The sequence below is a fragment of the Nyctereutes procyonoides genome, unplaced genomic scaffold, assembly GCF_905146905.1.
Source record: "Nyctereutes procyonoides isolate TBG_1078 unplaced genomic scaffold, NYPRO_anot_genome, whole genome shotgun sequence".
NCBI classification, from domain to species: Eukaryota; Metazoa; Chordata; class Mammalia; order Carnivora; family Canidae; genus Nyctereutes; species Nyctereutes procyonoides.
The window spans coordinates 4,756,192-4,779,268 of NW_026575051.1; the positions used below are offsets into that span (position 1 = coordinate 4,756,192).

Here is a 23,077-nt window from a genome sequence, read left to right on the forward strand (position 1 = left end):
AACCCCAGAGGGCAGCCTGGGTGGCTCAGCAGTTTAGCGCCGCCTTCAGCCCAGGGTGTGAACCTGGAGACCCGAGATGGAGTCCCACATCGGGCTCCCTGCATGGAGCCTGCTTCTCCCTCTGCCTGTGTCTCTGCCTCTCTCTCTGTCTCGGTGTCTCATGAATGGATAAATAAAATCTTAAAAAAAAATAATAACAAAAAAAATTTTTTTAATTAAAAAAAAAAATAAAAAAATAATATAACCCAAGAGATCCTGCCTCATGCTTTGACACTAAAATCTCTCAAAACACAGAGCTAGTTCATATACAAACTGAATTATACCAAAAAGATTAGACTTTCAAAAACATTCAAAAAGAAGTCGAAAGCAAACTTACAAAGGTGAGATTTTATTTATTTCCACCCTTTGCTAAAAACTTTACCTTTTGACTAGATTCCACTAGTTTGGTTTAATTTCAAAAAGCTCAATTTCCTGGTATAAGAGGTTATACTTCTTATTATGTGAGGAATATTTACTGTGAAAAAAACAGTATCACTGCATAGTTTGATATGATACTGAATAGCTTGTTTTCTAGTAAAGCAAATGCCAAAAAATCTCCAGGCTGAAAAATAGCTAGCTGTCATAAAATCCAGTATATTTATTTTGTTCTTGGCAGAGCAGACTACTAATGCAGTTGGTCAGTTCTGGGAAAAGAATATCAAATCCAGGCATGTGGTGGCATAATTTATTCTGTCAATCACCTATGCCAAATTAATCATTTTTATTAGATAAGAGAGGATGGTAGCTAATGTCCAAGAAACATCATTTTAGGGGAAGAGTCTGAATTTTTATATAAAGAATTCAGTTATTCACTCCTAAATTCCTTAAGATGTATCCTCCCAGCCCCACCCTCATATCACCACATAAACACTGTAAACTTATATTCTACAATTTTCTAGTTCAAAAGTCCAGACAGGGGATCCCTGGGTGGCGCAGCGGTTTGGCGCCTGCCTTTGGCCCAGGGCGCGATCCTGGAGACCCGGGATCGAATCCCACATCAGGCTCCCGGTGCATGGAGCCTGCTTCTCCCTCTGCCTGTGTCTCTGCCTCTCTCTCTCTCTCTGTGTGACTATCATAAATAAATAAAAAATTAAAAAAAAAAAAGTCCAGACATTCTTTAAAGGAAAAGAATCATTATCACAACTCCACCAAAAACCTGTTAGAACTATAATCATTAATGAATTCAGTAAAGCAGGAGGATACAAAATCAACACACAGAAATCAGCTGTGTTTCTACACACTCATAACAGGGAAATATCTGAAAAAAAAAATAACGAAAACAATCGAGAAATGCAAGTCAAACCCACAAGATACTACCTCATCTGTTAGAATGGCTAGGATCAAAAAGACAAGAAATAACAAGTATTAGTGAGGTTTTGGAGAAAAGAGAATACTCGTGCACTGTTGGTGGGAATGTAAGTTAGTGAAGCCACTGTGGAAAACAGTGTGACCATTCCTCAAAAAATTAAAAACAGGACTACCATACAATCCAGCAATTCCACTTCTGGGTATTTCTCTGAGAAAAATGAAAACACTAGCTCGCGAAGACATGTACCTCCTATGTTCAGTGCAACATTATGTACAACAGCTAAGCTATGGAAATAACCTAAGTGTCCACAGAGAAACGAATGGATGAAGAAAATGTAGTATGTATATTATATACACGTGAAATGTTAATCCAGCCATAAAAAAGAATAAAATCTTGCCATCGTGACAACATGAATGGACCTTGAGAGTATTATGCTAAGTGAGAGAAAATCCTGTATGATCTCATTTATATGTGGAATCTAAAAAAGCTGACCTCACAAAAACAGAAAGTAGAAGGTTAGTTGTTAGGGGCTCTAGACTGGGAAAAATGGGAAGACATGAAGAGTTACTTTAAGTAGATGCTTTAAGGATACAATCTAGTCTTGATTCAGCTCCACAATGTAATTTTATTACTTTTATAGTAATAAAAGACATGACTACAGATGAGGCACTCTGCTAAATGCTTTATATAATCTCAATAACTATATGAGGTGGGTAGTATTATTCCAATTCTACAAATGTGGAAATTTCACCACAGAGAGGTTAACTAAAATGCCCTAGGTCATATAATTAGTAGACCTATTTAATCTTAACCAAAAGCCCCATGGTGCTAGACAGAGATAAATTATAGGATTTAAAAGGCTTAGGATCTCAAAATGTTTCTTACAAACCTAAAAATCTTATCGGATTTACTCCCTGGAATAATACAGGGCTGGAGGCAGATTGGGGACTATGTTCTCTGTATGGGTGCATGGAAAAGATGAAAGAGAAGGACTTAACCAGAGCAGGGGGATGCTGAGGACAGCCTGCAGATATCTATTGTCTCTAGAAGCATCCTGGAGTTCAGGATAGGTAATTCATACAGGTTAAGAAGCCCTATGGAAAAAGACAGCGGTATATAACTCTAAGACATAAAGCCCCTATTTCCAGAGTTGAAAGTCTCCAAAATTTGGTTTTGCATATACGTAGCAAGCTAACAGTAAAACGTATATTCAGAAGACTCAGACACAGGAAGAAAGCTTTCACATAAGCAAGATTAGACAACCTAAAAAATTCCCATTTGCTGCTGCTGACACAAGGAAATATTGAAACTCAGCTTAGTGATGATATTTAGAACGTGTAAGATAATCTTTTCAGCAAGAAAAAAAACTATACAAACTTGTATGAGTAACAACAGTGTAGGAGAAATAATGACCTAATATGACTAGAATCATTTAACCTCTCTCAGCTCCACTTTATTTACTAACCTGGAATACCAATATATACCTTCCATAAATAAAATGGAAAGTTCAAGAGGTGCTCTGATTGTCTCACAAGACCATTGTGAGACACAAATAAAAACACACATGTAGATGTGATTAATTATAGAGTGAAAAAGATATAGTGTGTTTTAATGAGGAAAGCTAATTCAAAGGTAAGATATATTCTCTGATGAAATCTCAAAAAATACCTTCACTGCACAAATAACAATTTGCAAGTGAAAAAAATCCCTTTGAACTTTAGCAAGTTACCTTTTCTTTTTCCTCTAAGTCTTTTGAATTGTCACCAATTAGCTTTAATATACTGAAATATTATGTTAAAATAATAACCCATGTGTACGCTCTGAAAACTGGGAGACAGAGCCTTCTAGAGTCGCACATAACTTGGATCTGGACCCCATTCATTTACCCGGCTGGGCCTCAGTCTCACCATCTATAATTTGGGATTTTTTTTAAAGATTTTTTATTTATTTATTCATGAGAGACACAGAGAGAGAGAGAGAGAGAGAAAGGCAGAGACACAGGCAGAGAGAGAAGCAGGATCCATGCAGGGAGCCTGATGTGGGACTCGATCCCAGGACCCCAGGATCATGCCCTGGGCCAAAGGCAGGCGCTAAACCACTGAGCCACCCAGGGATCCCTCCATTTTTAAAATATAATTTGGGATTAAAACAAACCTCAAGTCATGAAGATGAAATGAAAAATGGTTGTAGTGTTTAACACTTAGGTAAGCCTCAATAAACATTATCGACCTCCACCTTCCAGCCAAAAGAAAAAAAAGAAAGAGTTTTATAAATTATCCTTCCAGACGGCAAATTTCCCTGCATGTCATTCATCCTTGTAACCTCACCTTTAATACTCCTCTATCTTTTTTTGAGGTGATATCCTCTCCACGTTCAGCCACAGCTGCTGCTGGGTTTTCTCCACTGTTCTTGGCACCTTCATCAGTAGTCATCGTCTTTTATAAGCAAGAAAACCTGCTGAGAAGAAACATATTTTAACTTAGAAAAATAGCACTGCTTTGAACATCTGAAAGTGCCCCTACATATGTATGGGCTTTCCCTGATCTAAGATTTACATAGGGCCAATAAAGTTAAATGCTGAAAATGAAAGCAAAAACACTTGTCATGAGCATGTATTGATGTCCTGTGGTATGTACATAAAACACCATCCAACTCTTTAATTTCTCATCCAGCACTGGTCCCAAACTAGAGAGCAGTACAAGTCAGGTTTGGTAGTGATTATATTCCTTAACATGATTACACACTGAGAAGCAGTACTTTAGAACTCTGAAAATGTCTTTTTCCTATAGTCATATTTTTGACAGAGAATTAAGAACTTATCAAGCGATCTGATTTTTAAGATGACAATATACAGGGGCACTTGGCTAGCTCAGTAGTTAAGCATCCAACTCGATTTCAGCTCAGGTCGTGATCTCATGGATCATGGGATCAAGTCCTATATCAGGCTCCACGCTCAGTGGGGAATCTGCTGGAAGATCCTTTCCCTCTGCCCCTCCCGCCACTTGTGCACACTCACCCTATCACTTTCTCTCTCAAAAATAAATCTTTTTTCCCTTTTTAAAAATTTTTTTTATTTATGATAGTCAGAGAGAGAGAGAGAGAGAGAGAGAGAGAGAGAGGCAGAGACACAGGCAGAGGGAGAAGCAGGCTCCATGCACTGGGAGCCCAATGTGGGATTCGATCCTGGGTCTCCAGGATCGCGCCCTGGGCCAAAGGCAGGCGCCAAACCGCTGCGCCACCCAGGGATCCCCTCTTTTTTCCCTTTTAATGGCAATATAGCATAGTGGTAAACAGAACAGGCTTTAGAAGCTGACAGACCCCAGTCCAAGTCTTAGCTCCAGCAATATCCGTCCAACACCTGCAAACTTAATCTCGCTGAGCCTCAATTTCACATCTATAAAAGGGATGGAGTACATTGTTCATGGAGTTACTGTGAGGCATTAATGAGACAATGTATGTGAAGAGATTAGCACGGAATCATAACTTAAAATTTTAAGTATTTATCATGCTTATTATGGGTCCTCTTTGGAGCTACATTTTTTATCTCCTGCTCAAAATATCTACAGAATGAGGTTCTCTTCCCTAGCATGACAGTTGAGGCCCTTCACAATCTGATCCTAACTTATCTTTCACAGGTCTAGCCACCACTTTCTTTTACTTTCTTTCATGCAGCTCATGCTCGAGCCAAACGAGAGTAATTCCTAGCTAAAGCAAAGCCCACTGCTTTCCCATCTCCATGCTTTTGGCCTCTCATCTTCCTCTCCAAACACTCCTCCCTCTTCTTTTTTTTTTTTTTAACTTTCTTTTTTTTTTAATTTATTTATGATAGTCACAGAGAGAGAGAGAGGCAGAGACACAGGCAGAGGGAGAAGCAGGCTCCATGCACTGGAAGCCCGACGTGGGATTCGATCCCGGGTCTCCAGGATCGCGCCCCGGGCCAAAGGCAAGCGCCAAACCGCTGCGCCACCCAGGGATCCCCACTCCTCCCTCTTCAATTCTTCCTTCATCATACCAATCCTGACCCTATACTTGGAAGTTGTTTGCACTTTTCTGTGCTATCATATATTTATAAGAAGACACACTGGATGATTTAAAAGAAACCTTGAGAGCAAGGGCCATGTTTTGTTCATATTGAGATCCTCTAGAATGCCTCCACCTCTCAGACTGCTAAAACGAAAAGAGCAAGGAATTTGGAGCTCCTTACAAGATGTTTGATGTTGGCTATCTCTAACTTTTCGAAGCCTTTTCTCCCACCTATGTAATTGGAATAATATCTACTTTCACAGGATGATCTTCTAGATTAAATGGTATAACGTGTATTTCTAGAAGTATACATTCTGAAGTGGGCTCTTACTATCAGTCACCCAAATGACAGGCACTTTTTCATGCACGGCAAACCAAACCAATGGGCCAAAAAAAACACACCCCACTGTCTGCTGCCATGATTAATTCTACACTGCTCTCCTGGTTGAGCAGGGAAAGTCAAGAATGAATCACTTCTATAGCTATTCCCTATTAGACTAATAATGAATAAAGCTCCCCTAAAGTCAATATGGAATAATAGTACACTGCAGTGTTTTAAACTCATTTCCAATTGACCTAAATTTATTTCAGTGTCAACAAAGACACAAATCAAATTCTGCTGTGCCCAAAAATCTTCAAAGAGAACACCAAAAACCAGGGGCTAAGCCCCTTTGCTTTATTTTCTAGTACAGTTTATACCAAACACAAAAGATCCAAATGCTTGGCTCAGGATATGGGAGAGGCCAGAACAAAGCATTCTCAAACAAACAACAACAGAAATTAAGTACCCAGCTGTATGTGATGCTAGGCTAGATAATTAGGAAAATTACATGAACAGGGTTGGTTCCAAGCTTCTAATAGCCTACTGCTTTTAACAGATTTCTCTAATGCATGGGTACTTGTAGAAGGCACCTAAAACAGAGGGGAAAAGATCTTTTAAATATTTGGGGAGTCATGAATCATATTCCTGGAAAAATACATTTACACAAAGAATTTCATAAACTGACTTCATAGATAAACTGACATCCATCAGTAGATCCCTGGCAAAACCCTGAATTAAATCAATGAGCAAATTAAAATAACCAGATTGAAGGTTATTAGGGAGTAGGACAACCACAAAGTCTCAAAGTATGAACCTACAGATTATTTAATAAAGGAAAAACACTTTCCAATAAAGTGATCTGAGAGGTACTCTTAGCATGAGTGGTTTGCATCACCAAACTGTGCATCATCAAAGTAACACAAACGGCTATCACCGTGCCTCCTGATGTGACGTAATGGGAAGTAGACATATAGTATTCCCACCAAAAGTATTTATTTAACCTGAAACTAATCAAGAAGAAGACAAAATCAGTTGTGGAATGTTGTATGAGGCAATTGGCCTAGATGCCTCAAAATGTTGTTATGAAAGATCCTTCACCCCCAAAAAAGATAAGGGGCCTGTCCTATTTAAAGGAGACTAAAAGACGCCTGGGTGGCTCAGTGGTTGAGCATCTGCCTTAGGCTCAGGTCATGATCCCAGGCTCCTGCGATCAAGTCCTGCATTGGACTCCCCTTGGGGAAATTGCTTCTCTCTCTCCTGTGTCTCTCACAAATAAACAAGATCTTTAAAAAAATAATAATAAATAAAGGAAACTAAAAAGATACAACAACCCTGGGTGCTGGGTTAGGGGAATAAAAGTGTTATAAAAGTACATTTTGGGGAGAATTAGAAAAACTTGGAAAAATAAGACTGTACATTAGATTATTATTACTTTACAACATTAACTTTCTGAAGTGTGATACAGTATTGTGGTCTTATGTTGAATAAGATCTTCATTCTCAGGAGACACAACCTGAACTATTTAGGGGTGAGGTGTCATGATGGCTGCTACTTACTTTCAAATCATTTAAGAGTGTGTGTGTGGGTGTGTGTGAGCACAACTACCACAAAAAAACTAAAAGTTTTGAGAAGTATTATCACACATCCAAAGACAATGCCTTTCTTTTTAATGCTCCTCAACTGAGGATCAGCTACATTTTTAAATGAAAATACTACCAATCAAAAAACATTTTCCTGGGGCGCCCAGGTGGCTCAGACAGTTCAGCATCTGACTTGATCTCAGCTCAAGTCCTGATCTCAGGCTCCTGCATCAGGCTCCTGCCAAAGGCTAAGTTGGCTTGAGATTCTGTCCCCTGTGCCCCTCTCCATTCCCACCCCAGGGCTGCTTACAAGCATCTCTCTATCAAATAAACAAATGAATCTTTTTTTTTTAAAGAAGTATTTTCTTTTGGTTCTAACCCTACCCTTTGTAAATAACAGCGTGCTAAAATTCAATAAATAGAGAACTTTTAAGTTGAGTTACCTTTATAAGTCTCATTTGTTAAAGGAATTGGCTTTAACACTTCAAGGGATGCAAGTAATCTCACACAATAATTCTGAGTAGTATGGAGTCCATACGAAAAGGATAGCACAAGTAATTGAAACACAATAATAAAAAACAACAAAATGTTTTCAACTTTCAAAGGCAGTTAAATCTGGAAGAACAGAGAAATAAACCGAACTTTTCAAGTCTCTTTCATTAATTCCAGTTTTGTCCTTTGGGGTACACATTTTTATAAGCAAACAAAACAAATTTTTTAAAACCCTTTTTCCTTGATCTAGTGTTATATGAAAAAAGGCAGTAAGATGAGACAATTCCTAAAAAACCTATAAGACACACTGAGAAAATTTCACTTTATTCATAAGAAAGCCTTTTCTTCTTTCCCCTACTCTAGGTTTATTCTGGATTTAAAATCACTATGTAGCTATGGATATTAATCTATGATAAAGCTCACTGTTCTGAACTGTCCATAGGGGGTAAACTGCTACACAGGTACACCAGAGAGGGAACACACAGTTCTGTTATGGACATGCCAGATAAAGCAGGCACTCTCCAAAGTGCAAGTCAGCAAACACCTGAGACATAACAGAAAAATGAGAATACGCTTAAAATTTCACCAACAGTGTACTGAAAAATTCAGTTAACATAACTGTCATATCCACCAAATGAGAAATCATTTTAAAGCATTATCCACTACTTCCCCATGTATATTATTCACTGTGTTGTTTTCTGTTAAAATATAGGTAACTTGTATCAAATTATCCTACCAAATTTTCAGAAAGAAGACAAAAGAAGGATATAAGAACTGGATACTTTGTCAGTGGCACAGAAAATTAGAGTAGCTGTCTAAGTACCACAGATGCCTGGGTCATAAAGGCTTTCAGTCTCCTAAAACGAAAACACGAAAGAAAACACACAAGGAAAGATGTATACCACAGGACTTGTAACTAAATGCAATAATTCATCTTAATTAAAAAAGAATACCCATGTAAGGATGAACTGGAAAGCCCTCATTGACTTTCAACTCCATGCCTGTCAAAACATTCAAGTCCAGGGATGCCTGGGTGGCTCAGCGGTTTAGAGCCTGCCTTCAGCCCAGGGCTTGATCCTGGAGTCCTGGGATGGAGTCCCACATCGGTCTCCCTGCATGGAGTCTGCTTCTCCCTCTGCCTGGGTCTCTGACTTTCTCTGTCTGTCTCTGTCTCTCTCTGCCTGTGTCTCTGCCTCTCTTTCTCGGTCTCTCATGAATAAATAATTAAATAAAAAATCTTTAAAAAAAACCAAAACATTCAAGTCCAGGAACATGGAAGTTTCAAGAGGAGTAATCTATTTGTAGACAAGACATACATACAAAAAAGAAATACGCACACAGAGGAAACAAGATCACACAAGGACAGACTATACATCTGTATGAAACTGCACACTACATTTAGCCATCTACTTTCCCCCGGTTAACGTCCTTCCTCCACACTGGGGAAGGGATAGGGAAGATGATGAATAATACTCCCACACATGCCCATACATTCTTTTCTCCTTAAAAAAAAAATCTATGAAAAGATGTACAAATGGTCAATAAGTACATGAAAAGATGCTCAACATCATTAGTTTTTAGAGAAATGCAAAAAAAATCACAATGATATATGTAAGGGGAAAAAGTTTCCCCTTCTTCCCTTCCAGGTTCTTTATTGGTCTAACAATTCAATTACATAAGACAGATTAACAGGGAGACCCCTGCCTCCAATATTTTGCACTATGGAAATCCCAAAGATAGGAAGCTTGCAGATACTCAAGCAACTGAGGCTTATAAACCATTCTGAGCTAAGGAGGTAGGGGTCTGGGACTTCAAAGGGGAGGAAGACAATTCACAGGAAGATGGGAGGCGCAAATGTTTGGTAAACAAATGTTTGTCTGGGCCATGCAGATAAATCTTTTTTATATAAAAAGTTATCTCTGAGGGATGCCTTGGTGGCTCAGCAGTTGAGCATCTGCCTTTGGCTCAGGGTGTGATCCCGGTCCCAGGATCGAGTCCCACATCAGGCTCCCTGTGAGGAGCCTGCTTCTCCCTCTGCCTATGTCTCTGCCTCTCTCTCTGTGTCTCTCATGAATAAATGAATAAAATCTTAAAAAAAAATGTATCTCTGATATTAGCTCTCATCCTGTTACAGTCCCTCCAACTAAATTCTTTTAGGCAGTTACAGGAGAGGTAAAAACAAAATAAAACAAAAACCACACAACAACAAATAAATAAATCTCTTCCTGAGTCTGTTAGACCTCAACTGCCTTCAGCTCAAAATAATCCACATGCCAGTGGCATATTCTGGAGTCATATATTCTGCTCCCATTTGGATACCTTCACACCTATTACAATGGCTATTATCCAAAAATGGAAGATGACAAATGTTGGGGAGGCTTAGAGAAACTGGAACCCTCTGTACTGCTGGTGGGAATATAAAACGGAGCACCCTCTGGTTCATCAGAATGTTCCATACAGAATTACCATTATGATCCAGCAATTCACTCCTGAATATATACCCAAAAGAGAAAGCAGAGACTTGAACAGCAATCTTCATAGCAGCACTATTCACAATAGCCAAAAAGTGGAAATGATCCAAATGTCCATAAACAAAATACTGTTTTTATGTGCTATTAAAATATTCAGCCATAAAAAATAAAATACTGACACATGCTACAACATTAATAAACCGGGATCCCTGGGTGGCGCAGCAGTTTGGCGCCTGCCTTTGGCCCGGGGCGTGATCCTGGAGACCCGGGATCGAGTCCCACGTCGGGCTCCTGGTGCATGGAGCCTGCTTCTCCCTCTGCCTGTGTCTCTGCCTCTCTCTTTCTCTCTGTGTGACTATCATAAATAAAAAATTAAAAAAAAAAAACATTAATAAACCTTAAAAACATTATGCTAAGGTGCAAAGAACCAGACACAAAAGGGCAAATATCATAGGACTCTATTTATATGAGGTATCTAGAACAGGCAAATTCATAGAGTCAGAAAAGTAGAATAGAGATTACTAGGAGCTGAAGGAGTGGACAGTTGTTTAATGGGTACAGAGTTTCTTTTTTGGGAAGGTGAAAAATTTCTGGAGAACAAAAGTGGTAATAATTGCACACCAGCGTGAATGTACTTACTGTCACTATATTGTACATTAATACTGATAAAAACTATAAGTTTCATGTTATGTATATTTAAACACAATTAAAAAAAGAAAAAAGAGGAAATCCTGGGTGACTCAGTGGGTTAAATGTCTGCCTTCAGCTCAGGTCATGATCTCGGGAGTCCTGGGATCAAATCCCCACATCAGGCTCCCTGCTCAATGGGGAGTCTGCTTCTTTCTCTCACTCTCTCCATTTGCCCCTCCTCCCACCCCCACTAGAGCACTCTTTCTCTCTCTCTCAAATAAATAAAATCTTCAAAGAGAAAGAAAGAAAGAATGAATTCTGAGCCCAGAGCAGACAGAAATCAACAGGTCACCCAGACTTGACTTCCCTCTTTAATCCTCCTACCTTTCCCTTAACAGAAGATGCCGTGGTCATTTGCAACATACAAAGTGCTGAACCCAGGCTCCAGCAGGAACTGCTGCATCAATTCTCCAGGGACTCAAGGCAGACACTTAACCAATGGAGCCATATAATATAATATAATATAATATAATATAATATAATATAAATTATATAACTACAAACTACTTCCTCCTTAATATCTCTTAAATACATACAATGCTTTGCTACACTCACTCTTCTCCAAGTAGTTACTGAAGACAACAAAATTAAAAGTAATTTGTAATTACTTCTGTCACTGACTACTTGGATGAATTACTGTCCTCAAATATTATATTAGTATTAAAACAAAAAAAAAATCTATCAGACCATCCAAATGCCGGAGGCTGAAAGACAGTACTATATTAATCAACTTTCTCCAAGAGGGCCCTGGAATCACGGGAAAAATCTGTAAAGCTCTAAAGGAGCTGAAAAATTGAACTAGAAGACAGCTGGGATAGGGGGAGAGGACAAAGAGACGCAAAGTGCCTTCTACACACCAGCTCTAAGAACAGCTCCTCCCAAGGGAGCCTGGGGTCAGAATCACAAAAGCAGGAATGGGCCAGAGAAATTCATTAAGCAGAGAACCATGTCCAGGGAAGAGAGGAGAAGCTGTGTCTGGATTGTTCCTGGAGTAACTGCACAAGGTGGCTCCTATTCTTTACAGAGGATGTAAACATATTCCTTATTCTTGGGGTTCAGACATAACACCACGATATATTGTGGTATTTGTTTTCTTTCCTTAATTCCTGAGGGGCCTTGATATCCTGGTCTTTAATTGCTGAAAAGTCATCTTTGGGGATCTCAGGGAAGTTCCTACGATTTCTTTTCCTTCAGTGTCTGTCCTCTACCTCTAAAATACTAGACAGGGGATCCCTGGGTGGCGCAGCAGTTTAGTGCCTGCCTTTGGCCCAGGGCGTGATCCTGGTGACCCGGGATTGAATCCCACGTCGGGCTCCCGATGCATGGAGCCTGCTTCTCCCTCTGCCTGTGTCTCTGCCTCTCTCTCTCTCTTTCTCTGTGACTATCATAAAAAAAAAAAAAATAACAATAATAAAAATAAAATACTAGACAAACTGTATACATCTTGGTTTTATCCTTCACATCTCTTAAGCAGGTTTCTAAACATGGAATAAACATGAGAATCACCTGGGAAGCTTTAACAAGCCACTGATGCCTGCACTCCCAGAGAATCTGTATTTAATTGGTCTGGGTTGAGGCCAGGGCAATCGGTGTTTTTTGTTTGTTTAAGGTTTATTTTAGAGAAAGAGAGAGTGTGAGCAGGAGGGGCAGAAGGAGAGGGAGAGAGAACCTCAAGCAGACTCCATGTTCAGCAGTGGAGCCTAACACAGGGCTTGATCTAAGGACCCTGAGATCATGACCTGAGCTGAAATCAAGAGTCAGACACTTAACTTACTGACCTGAGCTGAAACCAAGAGTCAGAGTCAGATGCTCAACTGTCTGTGGCACCTGGGTGCCCCAAGGGCATTAGTGTTTTTATTTTTATTTTATTATTTTTTAAGATTTTATTTATTTATTCATGAGACACAGAGAGAGAAGCAGAGACATAGAGGAAGAAGCAGGCTCCCTGTGGGGAGCCCGGTGTGGGACTAGATCCTGAGCCACATCAGGATCACGCCCTGAGCCAAAGGCAGATGCTCAACCACTGAGCCACCCCGGTGCCTCATACATTAGTGTTTTTAAAAAGTATCTCAGATCAATCCAGTAGTGCACAAAGGGTTGAGAAACATTGGGCTTTCTCTTAGATTCCATTACTGGCTTTTTGCTCTATATTCTAAGAGATTTTCTTTGATGGAATTTCTAGATCATCATTTGGTTATCAGATATGTCCATTATTTCATCTACTCTGTTCAAAGGATCTTTTATTTTTAAAAAAAGATTTTCTTTATTTATTCATGAGAGACACAGAGAGAGAGGCAGAGACATAGGCAGAGGGAGAAGCAGGCTCCCTACAGGGAGCCCGATGTAGGACTTGATCCCAGGGCCCTGTGATCACACCCCAAGCTGAAGGCAGATAGATGCTCAACCACTGAGCCACCAGGCATCCCTCAAATGATCTTATAAAGCATTGTTTTTTATTTTTGTATACTCTTATTATCTGATTACACATTTTTCTTACATGTCTTTATTTTGTGGATACAATTATTTTTCAAGTATTTAGGGATTCTACTTAGATGAGACATCTATGAATAAGTATTTGGCTGAAATTTTTTTTTTTTCATTTTTTGGCAGGGAATTGCTGGTTATGTGTATCCCCTAGTATCTCCCATGGGCACTGGGCAGTGGTAAAGGTTGAAAGGTTAAGAAACAGAAATAAAGAAAGACAGCATACTGTGAATTAGAAGTTAAGTAGAAAGGGCATTCATAAAGATGTGAAAGTGACAGGTGAGCCAGTTGATACTTGCATTAGGTTTACAAAAGGAAAAGGTGAAATGCTTTAAGTAAAAGGGAAATAAAGAGGAAAGGACCAGAAAGACTTAAATACATAGGTGAAAGAATCAAGTGTGGGTTTGTTCATCAATTAAACATTTATAGATCATTTAAGTTACTGCTAAGTTAATCACAGGGCTAAATAAAAGTATGCTGAAGTTTTTCCTCAATAGAATGGTCATGGGAGTGTTTAAATAAAATCTGGCAAATTCATGCTACAAAAATATAATGCAGTCTTTGAAAAGGATGAGAAATATCTAGACAGTAGAGAATCATTTAGAGTCTAAACACCAGAAACATCCAAACAGCTGAATTAAGATTTTGTAAATGCTCATCCACTGAAAAAGAATACCATTGTAATAAATGAAGTGTATTGTTATGGTGTCCAGTGCCCAGTGATGACTTGGTCCTCTGGGCTGTTTAAAAAAAAAAAGTCAGTTGATGATATCACAGAGGGATAATACACGTGACAATGTGTTATATTGTAATTACACGCAGCAATCAACCATGGTTCCCAGCTGTTTGTAGATTTTGGTGTGTGCAATCATTTTACAGCACTAGATTACAAATTACATGAATATTACATGCTTGATTTTTTTATCATTGTTTTTTCTTAGAGTTAAGATAGCTAAACTCTGGAAATATTAATATAGAACAGGTAAGGTCTTAGCCATTCCAGATAAAATAACCTTCTAATAATGACATTAAAAGATGAAAGATGCCCAAAATCTATCAAGCAAATGGTGAGTTGAAACAATCTATAATATCTTATTTTTAGAAAGAAAATAGTATATATATGTTTGTGTATATTGCTTATATACAAAAGGTTTGGAAAGATACCTACTATTAAAACAGCCAATAAAGCTACCTCTGGAGAATGAGATCTGGGAGGAAGGGAGGGATAGGAAGGAATTTCCACTTAAATTTTATTTTAGATCATTTAAATAGTTGAACAGTAAGCATATATCACTTTCATGATCATTTTTAAACTTAGGACAAAAAGATGAAGCACTTCATGTTTCCATTCACCAGGACTTTTTATTGTTACTGCTCAATTGAATTCAAAAATTTTGGAGTGTCTTCAATGCAGAGGAAGAAAACTCTAGTTGAGCAAAGAGTGTAAGACATCTAGAGGACAGTCAGCGAGACAAAGCCTGAACTCAGAGAAAAGTGTGGATGTTTGTTGGGAAATTATCACACTCTACGTGGAAATTAAGATAAAAGTATACAGCAATTACTACTAAGTAAATAAAACCATATTCTCAAACTTCTAATGTCCAAGACTCACTTCTGATTACTAGGACCCTTACCGATACAGTTGAACAGTTTAGAAAGTGCAAACCATCCCTGAAGAAGCCAGCAATATTCCAAATGATTAATTAAAAAGCTCTCTCAGTACTTCAAAAGCACTAGGTCTCTCATTCCTTTAATACCATACCATTGTTCAAATAAAATTACTGCTCTTTCACCTCCTCGCGTAAGCATCTGAATCCTTCTCTGGTACTTTGACTTTATGCATTGCCTCTTGGCTGTCACTAGCTGTAGCCTGCTCCATTCCAAGTCATGACATCCCTTAGCTGAAAGGTACATCTGATAGATATCACTGGTTAGAGTTGTGGTAGAGTCTGCCAGTAATTCTCAAGTCTCTTTTTCTCCACTTCTTCCTTCTTAATAAAACCCCTATTTTTTTTTTTAACAGGATACAAAGCTTCCCAGAAAAAAGTCTCAGTGTCCTACCTTGCAGCTAAGTACAACCATGTAATTAAATTCAGTCCACTAGGAGATAAGGTAAATATATCTTGAAAGGAACAGGTAGCCAGAACGTCATAAGCACACATCTGAGTTAAAAGCTGAAAGAAGCCATTCAACAAATAGCTACTAAATACCTACTACCTGCCACTCTTCTAGGCAATGGAGGTACAACAGTAAACAACAGAAAAAGATTTCTGTCTCCTCACAAATTATGTTCTAGTAAGGGTAGACAGGAGTAAGCCTCTATTACTTCATGTTTTGTTCATATTTCGAACATGTTTCCTCATGTCTTTGACAGAAAAATCTAATTTCTACCTGTGCCACAGGGCAGATTATCAACTTGGGTTGACTCATAGGATCAAACAGTTTGCTTCCAAGTCTGCTGATCATTTCTGAGAACAAGCCAATGAGGTAACACATGACAAAGATCTATAAACCCTGTATAAGCGGACAACGTGTCCTACTCATTTTTGTGCCCCTATCACCTAGTGCAAGTGAATGGCATAAAAGAGGCACTCAACAAACATTAAAATGAATTGTGATTTTTAAAAGCAGCCAATATAAAAATGGTAAGATATTGGACACTAGAGTAAGGAATCAGTGCTGAAATGACATTACCAGTTGACTATATTATTTCCCCAAATCTACTCTGAAAAATCTAGAGAATTATACTGCACCTGAGTGTTAACTATAAAAAAAAGTAAAAATATTCTGTTCTAATCAGGAGGGGTAACTACTAAAACCCTGACAAAATTAGCATATCTCTGAAGTGCACTGTAAGTATATGGCTGTGCATACATACACATAGCAGATTCATCTTATTAATTATATCAGTTTGGCTTAAACATGGGCAGCCAAGAATAGAAGACTACACCTAGCTGTCAATCTCTGAGTAAGCATTAAATTGCAACTGGAGGAAGAAAAGGTTTAGAGAGCTGGAATGCAGACGGAAAAAACTAGGATAAAAATTATATATCATATTGTATCCTCATATAATATTGTCTTATTAAAGCATTGTAATATAAATTAAGCAGATTCAAGATATGGTTTGCTTACTTGCTTTATCTATTTATTTATTTTTAAATATTTTACTTATTTATTCATGAGGGACACACAGACAGAGAGGTAGAGACATAGGCAGAGGGAGAAGCAGGCTCCATGCGGGAAACTGACATGGGACTTGATCAGGCTTCATGCAGGGAGCCCGATGTGGGACTCGATCCTGGGACTCCAGGATCACTCCCTGGGCCGAAGGCAGGCACTAAACCGCTGAGCCACCCAGGCATCCCAAGACATGGCTTTAAATATATTCTTTTCAAGGTCATTATGTTCAAGAGAAAAACTATGAGAACAGCATTTTGCGTCTGTGAACAAAACCTTACGTAGAAAGAACAAAAACCTTGGCTACCTTAAATCCCCACCATAAAAGTGTGGAAGGAGAATAGCACTTGAGGACAGAGAAGGGAAAGAGTGGTACTCTCAGCTTTGAGGTCTAGAGGACTCTGTTTGAGCCCTGGGTTATGAGAACAAGTGGATCTTTCTTCCCAAAAATATTAAAAAAAAAAAAAAAGTTCCTTCTACTGTGTAAGGTAACATATTAACAAATTCCAGAGATCAGAATGTAGACATGTCTGAGGGGCCATAATTCCACCTACCATAGATGCCTGGTCATCCAATCAAAATCCTAAGAATTTCTCCCAAACCTAGAATTCTGTTGACTTCCTCCATTTTATCTTTAGGGTTCTTGTAACATTCTTTCCTATCATCTAGTTGAACAATGTTCTAATCTGAGAGTAAAATTAAATTTAACATTTTATATGTATCATTCTGAAAATTCCTTTAGAATTTCAGAAAGCCCAAGTTAGAACACTTATTACAGTTTATCAGTTTTATCACAAGTTAAAACTGTAAGTAAATTTGATAATACACAATGCATATTTTCCCACCTTAAACTTAATCACTGAAAAATTATTTTAAATATTGGGTGGCTCAGTCAGTTAAGCATCTGTCTTTGGCTCAGGTCATGATCCCAGGGTCTTGGGATCGAGTCCTGGGTCAGGCTCCTTTGCTCAATGGAGAGCCTGCTTCTCCCTCTCCCTTTGCTTGTGGGCTCTCTCTCTCTCTCTCTCTCTCTCTCTTAAACAAATGAATACAATCTTTAAAAGAAAAAAAATTTCTAAATCATGACTGCTTTTTTGTCTTTTTGTTGTACCAATTGAGAGGTTAGGGTTTTAAGATTTTATTTATTAATTCATGAGAGATACAGAGAGAAACGCAGAGACACAGGCAGAGGGAGAAGCAGGCTCCATGCAGGGAGCCCGATGTGGGACTCGATCCTGGATCCCAGGATCACGCCCCAAGCCAAAGGCAGATGCTCAACCACTGAGCCACCTAGGTGTCCTGAGAGGTTAGATATTGAAATCCCCAACTATAATTGTGGATCTGTTTCTCCTTACAGTTCTATCAGTTTCTGATCCAGATAGTTTGAAGCTTATTAAGTGTATAAATATTCAGGACTATTAATATCACTTTATCACAATGAAATGATCTTCTTTATTCCTCGTAATATTCTTTGTTCTAAAATCTGTTGGTCTGAAATTAATATAGTTATTCCAACTTTCCTGACTAGTATTAGCATGGAATATCCTTTTCAAACCTTTTACTTTTAGCTTATTTGGATTCTTAGTATGAACAGAAGGTTTCTTGTAGGCAGAATATAGCTGAGTCTTGTTTTACCCAAACTACTAATGAGACCTGCCTTTTAACTGGGTTGCTTAGGTCATTTATAGTTAATGTGATTATTAATATAGATTGGTGTAAATTTAACATTTTGCTGTTTTCTATTTGTCACCTCTGTTCTTTGTTCCCCTTTTTATCTTTTTCTTGGATCTCTGAACTTACAGTTTTTATAAAATATGGAAAAATCTGGCCATTGTTTCTTCAAAATTTTTTCTGCACCTCCCCCTCCTCAAGACTACAATTACATGTATTTTAGACCCTCCAAGGTTGTCTAATAGCTTTCTGATACTCTATTCATTTTTTCCCAATTTTTACTTCCTTTTATTTTGGATGATTTATATTGGTTTGGCTTCAAGTTTACTAATCTTTTCTCTTGCACTAGTTTGCTGTAAATCCCATGAAGTATATTTTTCATCTCACACACTGTAGTTTTCAAATCTAAATGTTCAATTTGGGTCTTTAAAATATACTACATACCTATAGTTGACATTCTCAATCTTTCCAGTAATATATGGAATATAGTCATAATAAATGTTTTAATGTCTCTGTCTACTAATTCTATCATCTGTGTCTGTTTTGACTTATTGATTTTCCTCCTCAGAGGCTGTATTTTTCTTCTTCATTCCAAGTCTGATATTTTTTTATTGGAAGCCAAATGTGAATTTTACCTTGGTGAATACTAAATAATTTCATGTAATTATAAATATTAAGCTTTGTTCTGGGATGCAGTTAAGCTATTTGGAAATAGCTTGATCTTTCTGAGGTCTGTTTTTAAGCTTTGTTAGAAGGGATCAAAGCAGTCTTTAAGGCATTTGCCCCACTGCTGAGGCAATACCTTTCTGAGTATTCTACCCAAAACCCTATGACATATTTTCCTCTCTGGCTATTGGGAACACAAACTGAGACACAATCAGAGATTGTTCCCTATAGTCCTTTTGGGTGGTTCTTTCTTGGCTTGGGTAGCTTCCATAAAATACATGCACTATCAGTACTCGTCTGAAGACTTAATTAAGAGAGACTCCACAGACCTATGGAGTTCTCTCTTTGTGCAGCTCTTTCCTTTCTTAACTATAACCACCCTGGCCTCCTTGGACTCCAGCTCTGTCTCCTCAACTCAAGGAAACTGCTGGGCTCCCCTCACTTTACACTGCAGCCTGGAAACTCTCTCTAGTAAACTAGGATAATTGTAGGGCTCATCTGTTTCTGGTTTCTTGGTGATCATTGTCTTATATGCTGCTGCCTCTTGTCCAGTGTTTGAAACTTCATATATTTTTTCTGGGGTTTTTGTTTGTTATGTGATTACAGCTAAGGGAGTAAATCAATCTCTCTTAATCCATCTTGGCCAGAAGCATAAGTACATGAGTACATTTTCAAGCCAGAAAAAGGAGACAAAGTAAAAAAACAAAAAAGCACAAGTATTACGAATGGAGTTTCAGGTAGGAGAAAAGGTGTTTGATAAAATAAACACCGTTTAGAACAAATTTTGAGTCTGAAGTTTGGAGGGATAGGCTTTCCATGACATTAAAAAAGTCAAAGGAGGGATGCCTGGGTGGCTCAGCAGTTTAGAGCTTGCCTTCAGCCCAGGATGTGATCCTGAAGCCCCAGGATCAAGTCCCACACCAGGCTCCCTGCATGTGTCTGTGCCCCCCGCCCCTCTCTCTCTCTCTTTCTCTGCCTCTCATGAAAAAATAAATAAAATCTTAAAAAAAAAAAAAAGTCAAAGGAGGCACCTCGGCAGCTCAGTTGGTTAAGTGGCTGCCTTCAGCTCAGATCATGATCTGGGGGATCTTGGGATTAAGCCCCAGGTCAGGTTCTCCACTTAGTGGGGAATCTGCCTCCCTCTCTACCCCTCCCTTGCTGGTGTGCTGGTGCTCAATCTTGAATAAATAAAATCTTAGGGGAAAAAAAGTCAAAGCCCACAACTGAAAACAAATCTATCTCCAAAAATGGCAGATACTTTTTTTTTGAGATGGCGTTCAAAATTATGGTTTTGTGTATATTTTTTAAAAGTTGGATAATTGCACTCTCTTTTTTCCTTTAATCCATATAAGAGGTAATTGTTTTAAGCCTTATAAGAATGAAAAAAGTAGGGCAGCCCGGGTAGCTCAGTGGTTTAGCGCCGCCTTCGGCCCAGGGCTTGATCCTGGAGACCTGAGATCGAGTTCCACGTCGGGCTCCCTGCATGAAGCCTGCTTCTCCCTCTGCCTGTGTCTCTGCCTCTGTCTCTGTGTCTCTTGTGAATAAATAAATAAAATCTTTTAAATAAAAAGGAATGAAAAAAGTGTGGCTCTACATTTCTAAGGGACATTAATAAAACACAATTTTTAAAAATCTGAATTAAAACTATTTTTCCCCTTCTTTTGATTAATTCAACTGAAAACTATTCAGTAAAAATCACCTTAATACTTAAAAGTCATAATGCCACAAAAGTTGGCTTGTGATTGACATTAATCTTTAGTCTATAAAACTTGCTTTTGTTTTACAACCGCAATTGGACACCTAATTATAACCTATCATGTATCTCAATATACTGAAATTTTATTATTGCCTAAATTGGAAGGAAAGCCCCCAAACCATTTAGAATACACACATACACTGTAGCAGCACTTAAAAAATCATATGCAGAGTAGTCTATCATCAAGCCACTTGGTTTGATTCTCTGTATGTCTAATTTAAACTTCTAACTGGCCCCAGCACCATTTGCAGATATCCACCCTAAAAAAGCATATGGTATCACAAGAAAATAACATATACAGATGCAAAGAAACTGACAGAACACAAGAATGGCAGAGAAGGCAGAGAAGTGTGTTGCTTGGATGACTGACTTCCTTCCCCCCCCCCCTCTTATTTTCTATCAAAGTGGCTTCTGTCACTCAGATTGTATTATTTGGCTCCTTGCCCTCATGCTACTCAGCTGCCCTTTATTCCAGCTATCAATGGCAATTATACAAACTAGCCAGATTCCCAAAATTTCATCTAAAGGTTCTGAGTAAAATCCTAAGCTGGGATGTAAGGGAGGGCTTTTAATGAAGAGTGAAAAGGCAGAAAAGAAACTGAAGTAAGCTAACTGGAGAGAGAAAGGAAAATCAAGAAGCTGAATATTAAACCTGAACTGGCTCATTCTATCCATAATATATCCTTACCTTCACACACTCTTCCTGGGAATTTAGATAACTTGGGTTTTTATCTACAGAGCTAAGAGTTGCCTCTTGAATTCAAAATTTATTATATTAGCCAAAATTTAGTTAAAATTATAAAATTTAACACAGTAATATATTTTTAAAAGTTTGAGAAATAAAGAAAAGAGAATTCACCATAATCTCAACATTACAATGTAAGGGTACTTCTTTTTTTTTAATGGACATTATTTTTTTAGAGCAAAAATAAGTAAAATAGCCAAAACCACCTTAAAAAGAACAAAGTTGAGAGCACTTACACTTCATGGTTCTAAAACTTACTACAAAACTACAACATAGATCAATGGAATAGAACTGAGTGCTGAGAAATAAACTCTCAATTTATGTCCAACTGATATTCAAAATGGTTGACATGACAATTCAATGGGGGAAAATAAGAGTCTTCAACAAATGGTGCTGTGACAACTAGATCCTCACAAGCAAAAGATCACAAAGTTTAATACCTTCCTCACACCATATACAAAACAGTTTAATACGTTCCTCACACACGTAACTCAAAATAGATCAATGACTACAACGTAAGAGCTAAAACAATCTACCTTCCTAGAAGAAAGCATAGGGACAGTGAATCTTCACTGACCTTAGATTAGGTAATGATTTCTTCTGTGAAACTAAAAGTACAAGCAAAAACAAACTGATAAATGAGACTTCATGAAAATGAAAAACTTTTGTGCTTCCTAGGACACCATGAAGAAAGTGAAAAGACATCACACAGGATGGGAAGAAAATTTTGCAAATCACGTATCTGATAATGGGATTGTTATCTAGACTACATTAGCAACTTGGAGTCTAGGAGAGAGGGTAAAGAAAGAAAAAAAGGTGGATCTTGAGTTCACCTCCTATCAAGGACCTGCCGAGCCAATAACTACTTGTGATAAAACTCACTCTGAAAACCACTGGCAGAACAGATCTTCCACAGCTGAAGACCTAAGGAGAAGACCACATCAAGATGGGGAAGTGGGGGACTCCTGGGTGGCTCAGTCAATTAAGCATCTACCTTCTGCTTAAGTCATGATCCCAGGGTCTTGGGATTGAGCTCCCACATGGGTTCCCTGCTGCTCAGTGGGGAGTCTGTTGGTCCCTATCCCTCTGCCCTTGCGCTCTCTCGCTTGTGCACTCTCTCTCTCTCTCTCAAATAAACAAACAAAATATTTATTTTTAAGAAAGATTTTAATTACTTACTCATGAGACAGAGAGAAAGAGGCAGAGACATAGGCAGAGGGCAAGAAGGCTCCCTATGGAGAGCCTGATGCAGGACTCGATCCCAGGACCCTGGGATCACAACTGAGCTGAAGGCAGATGCTCAGCAACTGAGCCACCCAGGCGCCTCCAATTAAAAAAAAGAGGAGGAGGGCAGAGACACAGTTGGTGAACCAAACCCCCAGGGCTGCAACCCACAGCAGGATAGCTATCACAGGCATGGAGGAGCCAACATCCCCCTGGTACAACTACTGCTCTGTCATACCTGGTGGGCAGCCCTAGTTGGGAGGTACCCCTCCAAGCATACCTCCAGATTCTCTCCCTGAAGAGCAAGAGACCTGGCCCCACCCAGTAGCATGCCCATACTACAGTGAGGTCTCTCAGCTAGCCATGGGAATAAAGGGAAGGGGACAAGCCCTGCCCACCAGTGTACCCACAAGTAGAAGTCAGTCACT

At 38.7% G+C, this 23,077-nt stretch overlaps 1 protein-coding gene across 9 annotated transcripts in view; it reads right to left on the reverse strand.

The window, feature by feature from the left end:
• FKBP5 (FKBP prolyl isomerase 5) overlaps positions 1–23,077 on the reverse strand; it is a 109,605-nt gene that overhangs the window by 56,668 nt on the left and 29,860 nt on the right. For 5 of the 9 annotated variants that reach the window (XM_055330889.1, XM_055330888.1, XM_055330894.1 and 2 more), the window contains one exon: positions 3,676–3,805. In XM_055330889.1, the coding sequence (XP_055186864.1) occupies positions 3,676–3,780 (105 nt within the window). In that variant the 5' untranslated portion in view covers positions 3,781–3,805. The remainder of the gene's footprint in view (positions 1–3,675; positions 3,806–23,077) is intronic. The other 4 variants (XM_055330893.1, XM_055330890.1, XM_055330892.1 and 1 more) reach the window with 1 other exon arrangement.